Source organism: Notolepis coatsorum (assembly GCF_963971535.1).
Source record: "Notolepis coatsorum genome assembly, chromosome: 3".
Classification (NCBI taxonomy): Eukaryota; Metazoa; Chordata; class Actinopteri; order Aulopiformes; family Paralepididae; genus Notolepis; species Notolepis coatsorum.
Genome location: NC_140167.1, coordinates 36,391,077 through 36,407,429, shown reverse-complemented (window position 1 = coordinate 36,407,429; position 16,353 = coordinate 36,391,077). Strand labels below are relative to the sequence as shown.

Genomic DNA, 16,353 nt, shown 5'->3' with positions numbered 1-16,353 from the left:
ATAAGTATTACATTTTTATTTTATTTTTTTTTTTAACAACAGATGCATGTTTATTTTGCAGCAATTCTTTGTCGTTGCCGCCATCTTTAGTGTTACAGCCCCTCACACTCCAGTTCTCAGGCTACAGCTGGTTTGAAAGCGAAAGTAAACAAGCTTCTCTGCTGGCTGTGGCTCCAGGGGAGTTGAATAGTTCTGGCTCTGCTAGTTTCTTTTCTATCTTTTGGCGCTTTTTTGGTGGACAAGCTCTGGTGTAAACAAGACGAAAGTCTTTCTCTGGTCTGCATCCCCTTAACAATTGTGTGTATTGAGCCTTACTGTATTGTACCCATTCTGCAATCTGTTAATAAAATTTTCAATCAATCAAATTTGATTGATTGAAACTTTTATACTATCTATCTATAAATGAACATAGGCATAAAATTAGCACACAGATTGACAGAATAAAAAAACAATGCATAAATTGCAGACATAAGAATAGGTATAAAATACAATAAAAGTAGTGTAATGTAAACATGCAGACTTAATAATGGCATAAAATAAGTACAAAAGTACAATGTCGCTCAAAGGCATGTGAACCCCCCCCGGAACAGTCAGTCCCCCCAAAACACCCCACACATCAATCCCTACCACATCCCCATCCAAGACGCACCCCCGATAAAGCACGCCATGACCGAAGGAAAAACACAAAACAGCCCGTGCACCACTCACCATCGCCATGCACAGCGACAGGAATGCCACCCCTGCGGGCCACCCCTTTCTCCCCCGGTCCCGGTGCCCCCGCCACCATGAGGAAAACCAGCGAATCCCACATCCCCACCCCCAAACTCCACAGAGGAATGACAGGCCATGCGCCCCAGGACCCGCAGCCATGCCAAAGGAGACCTAACTCCAAACACTCAAGCAGACAGACACGCAGGATCGGGATGGTCCGAGATGACACGGGACCCCCGGAACACCCCCCCGGAACACAGCAGAAGCCACAGCAAGCCCCCCGCGCAAGGAACCCCAAAAACCAGCCATCGAACAGAGGAAGCCCAACGACGAAGACCAACCAAAATCCACCAAAGCACACGCAATAGACCAATACCCAGCTCCAGGGAAGGTCCAGGAAAGGTCCAGCCGAAGCCATAGGCGCCATAGGCTCCAACAAGACCTCCCCCAGAGTCGAACACCAGCCCCCCCGCATGCGCCCCGATGGACCCCGGCCAGCCCCCATCGCCAAACTCCCCCAAACCCACCGACACCCCAGGGACCCCCCGCATGAAGAACCCACCACAACCCCCACAGGTCTCAGCACCATCCCAGACCACCCACAACGGCACATGCCCCCCCCCCCCCCCCCCACCCACAGAATCCAAAAGTAAAAACATATATACCATGTACGTGTGTGCCTTCACAAAATCATCAAGGGGGGGGGGGGGGGGGGGGGGGGGGGGTAGTCTTACTCCAAAAATGCAATCGTTACAAAAAGCTTGGTTTAGGTCCGGTAAAATACGATACTGTGATCGTTACAGAAATATGTTTCAGGTTCGGTAAAATAGACATAGAATATACCTTACCTTAGCCAGAAGGTACTCCAAACAGAATAATTCCATCGGCGATCGCGATTGCTCGTTTATATGTAATTATTACTATAGGTTTTGAGGCCGTATAAAACGGGATCAAAGGAAAAAGATCAAAGAAATCTCTGGTATGGCGCTCAACGCATGGCGGGATAACCCGACTTATCTCAGGTATGGCCACCAAAGAGTTAAGTAAGGGATAATGTATAGCTATACTCGGTCATTGTCGCAAAATAATTGACCGACATGGAGTTTAGAACACCGAGGCGCCTCGCCGAGGTGTTTTAAACGTCAGTTTAAAAGTCTATGAGAGAATCATTTTCTGAGCCCTCTCACCTTTTACCAAAACCGCTTCAAATCACTCATTTCTGAACGGATTTTTATGAAATTCGGACATATACTACAACAGACTTCAGGCTGTCTTTTCAGCCATACCAATGTTTTTGAAAATACTACTTCTGGACTACTAACTACTACAGAAAAACGTGAGTAACAAGTTTTTCTACAACTCAAGTTCAGGCCTATGTTACTCTATTTCATTAGCACTAAAAGTGGGTTTTCTTTATTGTACTTCAGAATGTCATCTTTCAAAAGAGACCAGGCTCATGCATGTGCTATAAGTATAAAGCATAGTATTTTGGTTTGCAAAAAAAGTATGCAGTCCTCAAAAACTAAAACTAAAATCGCCAATTTTGGGGGCGCCTGTGTTAAGAGTCGAAGGGGCAGCATTTCTATAAATCACATCTCCATAATCCAAGACATATAATTTTAATTCATAATACCATGGATCTCGTTTTGTTTTTTTTGTGCGTGTTGAAGACACTACCACCAACAAGAAGCCATTACAAGCCTACTGCTGTATATGATATTGTTTAACCAGTATGTCCATGCAAAACGGCATATCTCCCTTTTACGGTCCTTGGCCAAATACAGTTTGAGCACAACTCATAATATCCTTTAGTTCATAAAGCTTATCCAGTTATGCCCAGACAAAAATCCCTCAGTTAACCTTTTCATTTATCTTTGCTTGTGCTGATACCAGGGTCAGAGCAATATGAGATGTTTGGTAAAGATGTGAAAGGTAGATACACATATTTCCTTGCAAATATCCAACATTATATTATTTAAAAGGTAAATACTAAAGATCTAACCAAAATCGGATAACTGATGATACATATTTTTTTCTTTTGTAAAAACGTCCTTGCTTTATCCTTAAACAAATAAGAAAAATATGAAAACATACACACACAAAAAAGTACTGTGGAGGAATCCCTTTTGTTTGTCCCAACACTAGCTTAAATATCAGTGTCCCCATCTCTCCCTCAGTGTTCTCCCTGATGGCCACTGGAAAACACTCCTCTAAGCAAAGCTCACTTATCTTACATGTAGTACTTTGTATTGTGTGTTTTACTATTAAACCTATATTGATCGTGATGATCCGTCTAAGATCATAATTGAATCCACTATAGCACAAATAAATTACCATGTGATTAAAATAAGAACGTTAGAAATATCAACATATTTGTCAAACAGAGATAGTTGGATAATAATATTATTATTATTATTATTATTATTAGTAGTAGTAGTAGTATTATTAACTTTATATATCACCTTCAAAAGTGTTTTACAATAAAACATAATACAAGAAAATACGATCCAAACATAAGATATAAACAAGATAAAATAATTTGAATAGTTACAACAAATACCATCCGTTAAGAAAAAGCCATAAGATAAGAGTGAGTCTCAAGAAGAGATTTAAAAGAGGACACTGAGTTTGCCTGCCTGAGATCTCCAGGCTGGGAGTTCCACAGCTGAGGGGCCCGAACAGCAAAGACCCAGTCAGCTTTAGTGACAAGTCGAGATTTTTGGAACCATTAGTAGGGCCCTGCTGGAGGATCTCTAGCAGAGATTAGGCTCATAGGGAGTTAGCAGATCACAGAGATACTGTAGGCAGGAGCCTGACCATTCAGGGCTTAAACACGAGCAGTAAAATATTTAAATACATTCTAAAACCCACAGGTAACCAGTAAAGGGCAGCAAGGATTGGTGTAATGTGGTCGCTTCTCTATGTGTTAAAAGCCTGGCAGCAGCATTTTGTATCAACAAGGATGGGTGTAATGTGGTCACTTCTCTTAGTACATGTTAAAAGCCTGGCAGCACAGCAGTGTTTTGTATCAACAAGGATGGGTGTAATGTGGTCAGTTCTCTACGACGTGTTAATAGCCTGGCAGCAGCGTTTTGTATCAACTGCAATCTTTGGATGTTTCGCCTGCTGATGCCAGAATAAAGTGCGTAAGTCTGGAAGAGATAAAAACATGGATGGCCTTTTCTAAGTCTGCAGAGGAAAGGAATGACCTGATCTTGGTTTAGCTGTCTCAGTTGGGCAAAGCAGGACTGCAACACTTGGTCACCTGAGCATCAAAAGACAACTCTGAGTCAAAAATTACACTTAGGTTGATGGGCCTCTTTACCAACATTATTAGATAAGACTAGCGGAGAGATTGTAAACCCTGCTAATGCTGGGGCCAGAGGGGGTAATTACAATAACCCTGCTAGTGCTGGGGCCAGAGGGGGTAATTACAATCACTTCTCATTTGGAGTCATTCACAGGACATAACGGGACATAAAATTGGGTGTAAAATAAATGTGTGCAGCAATAGAAATCAATGTCTATGCATGATTTGCTCCAGGAGTAGCATGAATATATAGTGAATAAGAGGTTACCCAAAATAGACCCCTGGGAGACTCCACAAAAGAGAGGAGCACAAGAGGAGGACGCATCTCCAAGCATTACAGAGAAGGACCTGTTTGACCGATAGATGAACCAATCCAAAGCCACTGAGTGGAGACATTTTTTGTCAGCTTGGCAGCTTGGAGATGGGTCTAAAATTACTTAAAACAGAGGGATCTAGAGAGGGCTTCTAGAGGGGGTTTAAAATAAGGGGGGAAAACACCAGTAGACAGAGAGCAGTTAATAATGGATAAAATATCAGGACCAACTGTCTGGAATAGACAGCTTTTAAAAACCAAGTCGGAATGTAGTCAGAAGGGCAGGTGGATGATTTGAAAAGGTTTAAGAGATGTCACTGAAGTGGGTTAATGTTGAAGGTGGGCAGGATTCAACATCAACCAAAGTGCTGCCGAATCGCCACTATTTAGTTAGAAAAATAATGAATAAATTCTTCACATCTCTATGGCTGAGTGTACTACGGGTATTGCACTACCACCCCTGCAGGTCTTATATGTAATGACTCATACAAGTTCCTTGGGGTACACCTGAACAATAAACTGGACTGGTCGGACAACACAGAGGCCCTCTACAGGAAGGGACAGAGCAGGCTGTTCTTCCTGAGGAGACTCAGGTCCTTCAATGTGTGCAACAAACTGCTGCAGTCTTTTTACCAGTCTGTGGTGGCCAGCATCCTCTTCTATGCTGTGGCATGCTGGGGAGGCTACATCAACTCAAGGGACACCAACAAGCTCAACAAGCTGGTGAGGAAGGCTAGCTCTGTGGTGGGAGTCGAGCTACCTAGACTTGAGGTGATGGTAGAGAGGGGGATGATAAGGAAGCTGGATGCCATCATGGAGAACCCCTACCACCCCCTCTACGACGAGCTAGTCAAGATGAGAAGCTCGTTCAGCCACAGACTCATCCCCCCCCGACACTCAACTAACCGCCTCGGACAGTCCTTCATACCAGCGGCCATCAGGCTCCACAACAGTGGGCAGCGACTAGCAGCCTCCAGGCCCCACAACAGGGGGCAGCGACAGCGACTGCTACCAGACATTGACCTGGGACTTATAGGAACCCAAGGGGGACAAAGTAGACTACCCTGGTACTTTGATTAATGTATACTCAGTAGATAGTAAATTATTATAACACTACCTCTTGCATACTGCACCTCATGTGACACTGTGAATAATGTGAATATTCCTCAGCTAGTCAGATAGTAAATTATATTGACCATATTGATCAAATTGTTTACACTGCCTGTGTTGTCTTTTACTACCTGTATACTGTGTTGTTTTACTACCTGTACCCCTCCCCCCCTCCCCCCCATGCTGCTATGATGCCTGAATTTCCCCAAGGGGATCAATAAAGGAATATCTTATCTTATCTTATCTTATATAACAAGAGGTGCAAATCCAGAGCCTGCAGAATAATGAAAGACCCTCACCACCCCAACAACAGCCTGTTCAAGCTGCTGCGGTCAGGCAAACGCCTGCGCACACCAGCAACTAGGACAGAGAGACTTCGGCTCAGCTTCTTCCCCCAGGCCATCAGAGTCTTGAACACTGAACTCTCCACACACAAGCACACATGAGCACACACACAACACACATACTGTATACGCTCACACACTAACAGTCACTTTAGCACGAACACACACACACACACACACACATGCTGCACACGCTCACACTCAACGGTCACTTTACACAATGAAAAGGTCACTTTAAAAAAAAAAGAACAGGAGTGGTTCTTGTATAGTAAATAGATGGATATAGCAAGATAGCATAAGGATATATAGTATAACTGTAGATTGTATAGTAGTATTGTATAGTAGTGTACATAAGACCCAGTGCCTCATCCGTATACTGTATTGCACTATCGCAGGACCTTAGCATGTCTTTACCATGCTTTTTGTAAACTTTATGTACATTATACCTGTTATGTCTTATTCTTATTACTTGTATTATTGCACAAATGTCTTATTCTTATTACTTGTATTATTGCACAATCGCTGTGGGCGATATAGGAGGCGGTGTTAAGCATGTTATGCTATTAGATACAAATAAATGGAACACTGTTATGACTTGCCACAGGGGCTCTGCATTGATTTTTGCTATTGTTGTGAGGAAATATATCTGTAGTATTCTTTTTTTGTGGCAATAACGATGAACCATAAAAGCCTCATATAATAACTATTGGCTGACCGATATTATCTGTCTAGCCATAGTTGATATCCAATGACAAGTGTGAAGCACTTGATATTCACTGGGGAGTGATTAGGTTTTGTCTCACATTCTACGATCTTAAAGAGCCCCATGAATCCTGTACTCCTGTTACTGCCTGGAAAGGAAAGCACAGGCTTTTCCTCACAGTCTGCTAAAATAAGATCCCCATTTCAATTACATTTCTATGCTACATTTCTATGCTGCTGAAGATATTTGGGAAAGGCCTTAAGAGTAACTAATGGTGGGGAGCTCCAGTAGCTCACCACGTACCGCGAGCGCTATTTCAGCGCCGGGGACAACCGTGCTCGTCACGGATCTGGGGTTTAGCAAGTTCGAATCCCGGACTGCAGCCGTGCCTTTCCCAGAGTGTCTTCCCCCCCATCTGAACCCTTTCAGCCTGTTTCTGTCGGTCATCCTTGACCAGAATAAATGCGATAAACGTATAAAAGAGCCAGGGGAATGGCCAAAGTTAAAAAAAATAATAATAATAAAAATAAAACGAATGGCTTGGCTTGTGATGCAGTCCCACAGTTCTGTTTGATATACAGCTGTTTTATGTGGCTGCCTAAGACCAGGCACTGGACTCTAAAGCCTCAAGCCATGAGGGCTGACGGTTAAAGATGCCATGTCATACAGGTAAATATTTTAGGAGGCAATGTAAAAAGCATTCTGCTAACAACCTGGATGATCGAATAACAGAGGAGGCGTGGCAGGGAAGGAGTCAAAGGTACTTTTGGGGCAATCAATTATCCAACCACGAGTCAGAGAGCAGGCTATAGACTAAAGTCACTTCTCTTCAGTCACTGAGTTCACAGAAAGACTTAATTAATTTGTAAATACTTTTGGTGGCATGTCTCTGTTTTATCAGGATAGATACTGGGTAATATATAGTAGAGTTACAAGAGAGGTGGGAGAGAGAACCCACAACACTGCAGGTACAGTAACTGTACATAGTGCACCTTAGCACAGAGTCATCGGGATGACCCTGGTCATTCAAAATGTCCTCCTCCAATTCTGACTGAGGACAGGAGATGATTCAAGTTTATGTAAAGGGTAGATGTGGCCAGGAATGACGACATGGCTGGTCACTGTGCCTGGTTTCATAAGTCTACAACAGCAGTCACCTTGTCTGTTTTTGTCTGGGATGGATTCAAACAAAGTAGATGATTAGCACATTTCTCAAGGTCTGTACATTATAGACTATCTGTATCTGCTTCTAGAGAGTTTTTTTTTTTTGTAATTCAGCTGCCAATACTCTACTGCACCAGCCCTTCCAATGAGTGGGCGCCTGCAGTAAAAAAGAAAAAAGAAAAAATTAATGACTGTGATGATGAGATTCAACAGCAGACGAGTGCCCAAGTTGATATTAAAATGGACTTCTTGGCCATTTTGTGATAAAGCTGATGGCCACACAAAACAGCTAATAGGCCTATATCAGGTATCATATTTCACTGTAGAGGAATGATCTGCTTAGGCTTGCCCAGAATGTACCACTATGGTTTGAATGATGTTATTATATTAAGGCTGGGCAATAATTCAGTTTTATTCATACAAAATTCTGTTGTCCAAATGAACAATAGAAAAGCACATATTAACTCAAAGTTCACACAAACATTTAAGGGAATATCATTCAGAAATCAGGGTTTAAATGCAATGAACGTCAACTGGATTATCTGACATATGATTTTGCATGGGTGAACGGATATTGTGATGGCAATAGTGGAAAAAGAAAATCCTGTGATATGAATATTGTGATATTAACTTAATATCTATTCATATTAAGGCTTCCTGCCCTATGTGGCATGGTCATCTTCAAGGGCTACTTTTTTCTTCATGCGGGTCCAAGTGAGGTCAAAACTACAGTTGTAGAGACGGTATGAGTGCAGCCCATTCAACTCTGTCTGAAACAAGTCAGCTGACAGCACCAGTTAAAACCAACATCTGTCTTAAGTACAACTGTAAGTTGTACAGTATATATGCCAGTTTTGCCAGATAAAGCCCCTCCCGCACTTTGTAGGATACTAATTGAGGTGGACAGCTCTGCTCTTTAGACTGCACATAGCCTTTTTGCGGAGTGGCGTGGAAGCTCCTTTGTGCAGCGATGGAGGCTCCTTTCTGGTCCCACTGACACTCTGCACAGAGCACCTGGAAGTACAGCTGATCGCAACGGACCAAGATCAAGTCAACGTTTATTCATCACATAGATTATCCATGTACAATGCCAGGGAAATGTTTCTTTTGTGAGCCTTCCCCTCGAAAATGTGTGTATCCAAAAAAAGAACTATTTCAATAAAATACAGTAATGAATAAACTCAAACTCTTAATTAACTCTTAGTTTTGCATCGCCATACCTCTCTCCACACTACGTTAGCACTGTGCCAGTGCCAGAGAGAGGTCTGGTGGCTGAGCCTATTATCATTCTGCTCTGGCTTGTTTGTATTTCTTTAAACCAATCACAATCATCCTGGGCGGCGCTAAGCCCAGGATGCAGCGACGGTGCCCTTGAAGAATAGTGTTGCGGATAGCGGAAGGCCAGGAGAATTCTGACTGAAATAGTCGGCCAATGGCGATGCTTATAGCCATAGTCTGTGAGTAAGACTAACTCAGGATTGACACTCCATTTGGCCCTGGCACTCTGGCTCAAAAGCTCCTATATGAATACTGTTTGATATTTTTCAATAGAAAAAACATTGAATCCGAATTTTTGGAATTAAATTAATACATCTGCTTAAAACTATGAATGAAACCAAAAAACCTTAAATGTGTGTATTTCCCAAAGAGACGCATGGCTGTTATTAAGTTTGATGTAGCTGCAGCTAGCTGAATAGCTCCCCAGGAAACTGGCTGTTAGTGAATATGAATGAATGAATGACCTTTATTTATATAGCACCCTTCACAGCACGAATGCACAGGGTGCTTTACACTACAGCTTAATATAAAAACACAATAAAACAAAATCAGAAATAAATGACAACAAAAACAAACCACATTAACATGTGAGGTTGGTTAATGTTGCTTTTAGCCTGTACATTAACATGTGAGGTTGGTTAATGTTGCTTTTAGCCTGTACATTAACATGTGAGGTTGGTTAATGTTGCTTTTAGCCTGTACATTAACATGTGAGGTTGGTTCACGTTGCTTTTAGCCTGTACATTAACATGTGAGGTTGGTTCTTTTAGCCTGTACATTAACATGTGAGGTTGGTTCACGTTGCTTTTAGCCTGTACACTAACATGTGAGGTTGGTTCACGTTGCTTTTAGCCTGTACATTAACATGTGAGGTTAGTTCACGTTGCTTTTAGCCTGTACATTAACATGTGAGGTTGGTTCTTTTAGCCTGTACATTAACATGTGAGGTTGGTTCACGTTGCTTTTAGCCTGTACATTAACATGTGAGGTTGGTTCTTTTAGCCTGTACATTAACATGTGAGGTTGGTTCTTTTAGCCTGTACATTAACATGTGAGGTTGGTTCTTTTAGCCTGTACATTAACATGTGAGGTTGGTTAATGTTGCTTTTAGCCTGTACATTAACATGTGAGGTTGGTTCACGTTGCTTTTAGCCTGTACATTAACATGTGAGGTTGGTTAATGTTGCTTTTAGCCTGTACATTAACATGTGAGGTTAGTTCACGTTGCTTTTTGCCTGTACATTAACATGTGAGGTTGGTTCTTTTAGCCTGTACATTAACATGTGAGGTTGGTTCTTTTAGCCTGTACATTAACATGTGAGGTTGGTTAATGTTGCTTTTAGCCTGTACATTAACATGTGAGGTTGGTTCATGTTGCTTTTAGCCTGTACATTAACATGTGAGGTTGGTTCACGTTGCTTTTAGCCTGTACATTAACATGTGAGGTTGGTTCTTTTAGCCTGTACATTAACATGTGAGGTTGGTTCTTTTAGCCTGTACATTAACATGTGAGGTTGGTTCTTTTAGCCTGTACATTAACATGTGAGGTTGGTTCTTTTAGCCTGTACATTAACATGTGAGGTTGGTTCTTTTAGCCTGTACATTAACATGTGAGGTTGGTTCTTATTGCCTAGATACATTAACATGTGAGGTCGGTTCTGTACATAAATTTGCATACCGCCCCAACAGGTCCACGGAGGACGCCATATCCCATGTGCTGCACACAGCAGCATCACACCTGGACAAGAGGCAGGGGAACTATGTGAGAATGCTATTCATCGACTACAGCTCGGCATTCAATACCATAGTCCCCTCCATACTCATAGCCAAGCTCAGGGACCTGGGCTTGGGCTATGACCTCTGCCAGTGGGTCTTGGACTTCCTGACTGGCAGACCCCAGGTGGTGAGAGCAGGCAACTGCACCTCCTCATCCATCACCCTCAACATAGGGGCCCCCCAGGGCTGTGTTCTGAGTCCCCTCCTCTACTCCCTGTACACACACGACTGTGTGGCTCAGCGGAGTAGCAATACAATCGTCAAATTTTCTGACGACACAGTGGTGGTGGGCCTGATCTCTGCCAACGACGAGAGGGCCTACCTGGAAGAGGTCAAGGTCCTGGCGGGATGGTGCCAGGAAAACAGCCTCTCCCTGAACGTCAGCAAAACAAAGGAGATGATTGTGGACTTCAGGAGGTCGGGGGTCAAGGACTACAGCCCCCTCAGCATCGACGGGGCACCGGTTGAGAGAGTCAACAGCTTCAAGTACCTCGGAGCCTACATATCCGAGGACTTGACATGGACCACACACATTAACAGTGTGGTGAAGAAGGCACGACAACGCCTCTACTTCCTCAGGCGCCTAAGGAAGTTCCAAGTCAGCCAGAAGATCCTTAAGAACTTCTACTCATGTACAATAGAGAGCATCTTGACCAGCAACATCACCTCCTGGTTTGGGAATAGCACTGCAAAAGACCAAAGCAGACTACAAAGAGTGACACGTTCAGCCGAACGCACAATTGGAGGGGGGCTCCCCACCCTCCAGAACATTTACTACAAGCGTTGCAAGGGCAAGGCTAAGAGAATCATTAAAGACTCCAGTCACCCGAACAACTGCCTCTTCGAACTGCTGCGGTCAGGCAAGCGATACAGGAGTCTCAAGGCGAGCACAGAAAGACTCAGAAGTAGCTTCTATCCCCAGGCCATCAGGCTGCTAAACGAACAATGAATGAACACTACACAACAACAACCACCAAACGCACATAGCACACACATCCACACGCACACACTCACTTTAAACAAACACACTGTAGCACCCACTCCACACACTTTATAGCACACACCCACTTTAAACAAACACACTGTAGCACCCACTCCCCACACTTTATATTTATGGATGAAGGATTGCACTACAACTCGTACACCTTACTGTAAATTGTACCTAAAATTGTACCTCATCCCATTTCTGCTTTGCACTAGATAGTACTGTACATTAGTACACTGCATAGTATTGTGTATTGTATATTATATGGTAACTCAGAACATTGTACATATGTCTATACCGAACACTGTGACCTCATTTTCTTCTTCTAAATTCATGCTATATTATGTTATTATGTTATTTGATACTATCTTGTCTAGCACAGTCTCTGGAGCGTAACAGTAAGAAGCATTTTGTATGAAAGTATTCTGTACTTCTGTATGACAACTATTAAAGAACTTGAACTTGAACTTCTTTTAGCCTGTGTACATTAACATGTGAGGTTGGTTCACGTTGCCGCTTTGAAAAAGACCCATGGCCAGGCTGACACGTTTATTTTAGCTCTCTGCACCTACCTGATTGTGACAAGCCAAGATAATTCATTAGCAGTTGAATACAAAATGCTGAAACAATGTTGAGGGTTATGGAATTGCTTTCCATCCAATTTACTGCAGTTTCTTCCAAGCTCACAGAAGTGGGACTACAGCCTAAGCCTTGGCATGTATAATATATCACTCTGGGGGTAGTCTACCAGAAGATTAGCAAGCTATTGTAGCAGGAGAAACTTAGAGCTCTTGTATCTAAAGCATTCTCACATTGGCGCTATCATAATAAAGAGCATCATGAGACAGCCTGGATTAAGGATTACATCAGAAACAAACGCATTCAAGTGCACACGGCTTAAAGATGAAGCATGTGCCTCGCTATGGAACACATGACAAAAAGCAAAGGTACAGATGCAGCTCTTAGGACTCTGAGCTCTGCTCTGCTACTGCGGTAATCATGCACCATTAACCTGGCAGTGCTGTTAAGGAGGCGTTAACGATACTGCGCCCTTGCAGTAGAGGTTTGACTTTTAAGAGCTGGATCTGTAAAAAGAAAAAGAAAAGTGAACCCTGAAAATCTGAGCTGGTGAGTGAGGGAGGAGAGAGGGATGCTCTGACTTTGATGGTTTGCCTCTGGGATGAAGATCAGCGTGGCTCGCTGAGAAACAATGCCGCTCCTCCTTCACAAACATGTCACTCACTGATGATGTAGTGTAATCCTGACACAACACAAACAACACCAATACATATTCCCCTACGCCTTGGAACAGACCCTCTCTCGTTCTATTACCTCTTTTGGACTGAGGTCCATCTTTTTTTTTTTTATCCACTTTTTCTCCTTATTTTTCTCCCATCCCAATTTCGTAGTTTCAATTCTTCCCTCCCCTGTCTTGAACGTTGCTAGACTATGCCTCCCACTGGTCGGCTGTAGTGAGGATAGAAGCCTTGCATCACGTGTCCCCTCCGGTACACGAGGAGGCAGCTTGTCGCATCTTTTCACCGCAGCAGCTCGAACTCTGTGGCGAGGAGTAACGCGTGGGAGGCTCACGCTGCCCCCGATACTTCCTGTTTCTGCTGTACAGGCGTCACCCAACCGACCTGTAGGAGTCGCTGTCCACAACGTCCAATCCCCACCCACCGGCTTTCCCACCCTCTAACACTGCCAATTGTGTTAGTATGATGACCGGCCAAGCCGGTAGCAACGCCGAGAGCTGGGCTCGATACCAGTATCTCCTGCGTTAGTGGCGAGCGCCTTGCCCACTGCGCCACTCAGCCGCCCGACTGAGGTCCATCTTGATGTGTGAGGTGCTTTACTTATCCCACTAACTTATTCGAGGACCATACAAGGTCGACATTTATTGAATATGATACGGTACATTCTGGAGCAGCATTTGGAATAGCAATGGATATCCTCTGAGTGGTAGCAAATAATTTATAGAGATGTGTACTTGTTTTACAAAAAGGCTACTGAGTGCCTTTGATGCCAAGCTGCATGCTCTGTTATTGGCAGCTATTAGGGACGCTTTGTGCACCAATACCGGTATCCACAGATACAGATACAGATACAGGTATTGGATACCAGGCTAAAATAAAGTATTGGTATCGAAGAATTTCCTAAACACAACAATCTAATAGCAAGAGAGTCACGTCAAACATGTCAAGATAACAAAGCAAAGCTACTCGGTTTTCTGCATTTCATATACATAGAAGCATGTGTCTTGTAAGCCCATATGGGCTGGGCATACACCTGTATGTAAGACACGGAAATAAATAAACATCAAATCAAATCAAATCAAATCACTAGCTATGAAATATATAATTAGTCAAAAATGACAATAAAAAAGGCCAGCGTATCTGGAGTCACCATCAGTCCAAAGGAAAGCGAGTGCCTTTCATTCATGCTATAAAAAAAACCCTGTCCATCGGCTCTCCTCCTGAGGCAGTAGCATACCGGCGTCTCTGTGGGGAAGGTCACACCAGCAGGGAGATTCAAGGACAGCAATTAAGTAATCAAGTAGACCCCATAAAACGTAGAACGTAAGAGAGAGAGAGAGGGGGGGGGAAGGTGCCTCCTCACTCCAGACTAGTCTCAAGATTCAGAGAGGGAGAGATCTGAAGAGGCTGTATATTTTCTAAGGCCAACCTCACCCTTCTGGTTCTCCAAACAGGTTAAAACAAATGCTAAGATATATTTAACCCAGGTACTGTACTGATCTGCAAAGCCAATGGTGTAATTGATGAATATTTAACACCAAAGCTTTGACAACTTGGCCAGCCACTGTGCGTAACATTTGTCAAGACTCGCTGCGTCCCATTAGGGATAATGACACCACCAAGGTCCCACATGTAGTCCCATGTCTAAGATTTCCAACTTAATTCCTCCAGACTGAATCTTGAGACTAGTCTGGAGTGAGGAGGCACCAGTCTCTCTCTCTCTCTCTCTCTCTCTCTCTCTCTCTCTCTCTCTCTCTCTCTCTCTCTCTCTCTCTCTCTCTCTCTCTCTCTCTCTCTCTCTCTCTCTCTCTCTCTACACTGTGAGGTCTGTTTCATCCTATTTTTTTTATGACGAGGTGCCAAGCCAAATCTCCAGCCTGTCCCCCAAAAGACCTCATCGATGCACCTGAAATGTCAATCTAGAGTTATTTCCCCCAAAACCCCAAATATCATAATGTGGTTGGATCAATGGCTCCTCGACCAACACAGCGTTTGAACTGAGGCATTTCACCCACAGAGAAGGCAGTGCAAGACTGGCGTCTCTGTTGTCCAATTAATAATGGAGCAAGAGGCCAGCTGACTAACGACACACTGGATATAATTCTAGTCATCTCCAGGCCAACACACACACAATGTCAACACAACCAGTGAAGCATTGGACACCAGTCATTGTTGCGCAGCATTAGGCAGACTGATCTCAATTCGCCCCATTAAAGGCAGGATTATCTTGAGCAATAGACGTGAATCTTGGACCTTGTCAAATAATGTTAACTGGCCTTTTATTATAGAATGTCATAATAGGGGCATGGGTCTGTTGAAGTTGGCAATGCTTTTTAGGGGCTATTATGGGCCATCTAATATATCCAGTGATTAGTTCCATATCGTATAATTATTTATAGGCATGTTCGACTTTATTTTGGCAATGGGATTGGGTTTCTTCATTGAGTGCTTATCCTTATCATTATCATTATGGCACAAGTAGCATGTGTTTTATTATACATGCATAACTTGTTAGGCTATTGTGCTGCATCTTAAGAAGACCAGGCGTTTTGAGGCTTCTCGTGTGAGTTTACCATGCAGTGGATTCCCTCCAGGACAACTTTGTCCATGCACATTTTGCAGAGTTGTCCTGGGTCACTGGCCAGTCAGCTTAAGGAAGTGTTTGACAAATTGTATGCTGTAACAGATGGACAGGCAGATGGGCTGTTATTAGCTAAATCAAGAATCTCACATGTGTCCTAAGAAAGCCTGGAGCAAGGCTACCATCAACCAGCTCTAATGATGACAGTTCTACCAGCACTCCAACAACTTCACCAAGGCTAAAGTTATGTTGTGCAAATACCAGCGCTGCAACCAGCAGAGGCAAAGTGACAAGTTATACACACGATGACCCTATACCACTTCACAATGACATGCAAAGGTCTGGCGCTGTCCATGGTGCTGAACGCTAACTGTCGTGTGCGCGTGGCTTGTGCATGTGCTCAAGTGGTGTGTTATTACACTACCTGATTATGTCATCGTTGTGTCCCAAGTAAAATTTCTGCTTGTGTTCCCGTGTGTTATAAACAACTCCAACTCCGGCGACAAAGTAGACAATTTCCTTGGCCGCTGTGTAATACAGGTTGTTGCGGCACTGGTGTCCCCGGTATCCGTAAACCCATTCGAGTCTCAAGTGGCAATTCGGAGCAGTTCTGTCAGCCATGTCCGCAATTCCGTGTCTCTCTGTCGCTTCTAGCTAGTATCTGAAAAATGTGTCATTCACCAAAAAATATTTCTTTCAAGCTTGTGGGTATCCCATATTAGTCCCGCTGGATTTGCATCAGTCCAATAAGAGTATTAATAATAGGCATTTGAGTGTAATGTGCATAACAGTTATCCTATATTATGGGATGAAAGGCCTCTA

General features: G+C 43.4%; 1 protein-coding gene across 1 annotated transcript in view; it reads right to left on the bottom strand.

Annotated features, from left to right (window-relative positions):
• eml5 (EMAP like 5) overlaps window positions 1–16,152 on the bottom strand; it is a gene marked incomplete at both ends in the record, with an annotated part of 94,941 nt that extends 78,789 nt beyond the window's left edge. The window contains one exon of the mRNA XM_084309714.1: window positions 15,956–16,152. Coding sequence (XP_084165840.1) covers window positions 15,956–16,152 — 197 coding nt within the window. The remainder of the gene's footprint in view (window positions 1–15,955) is intronic.
• Between the last annotated feature and the right edge of the window lie 201 nt (window positions 16,153–16,353).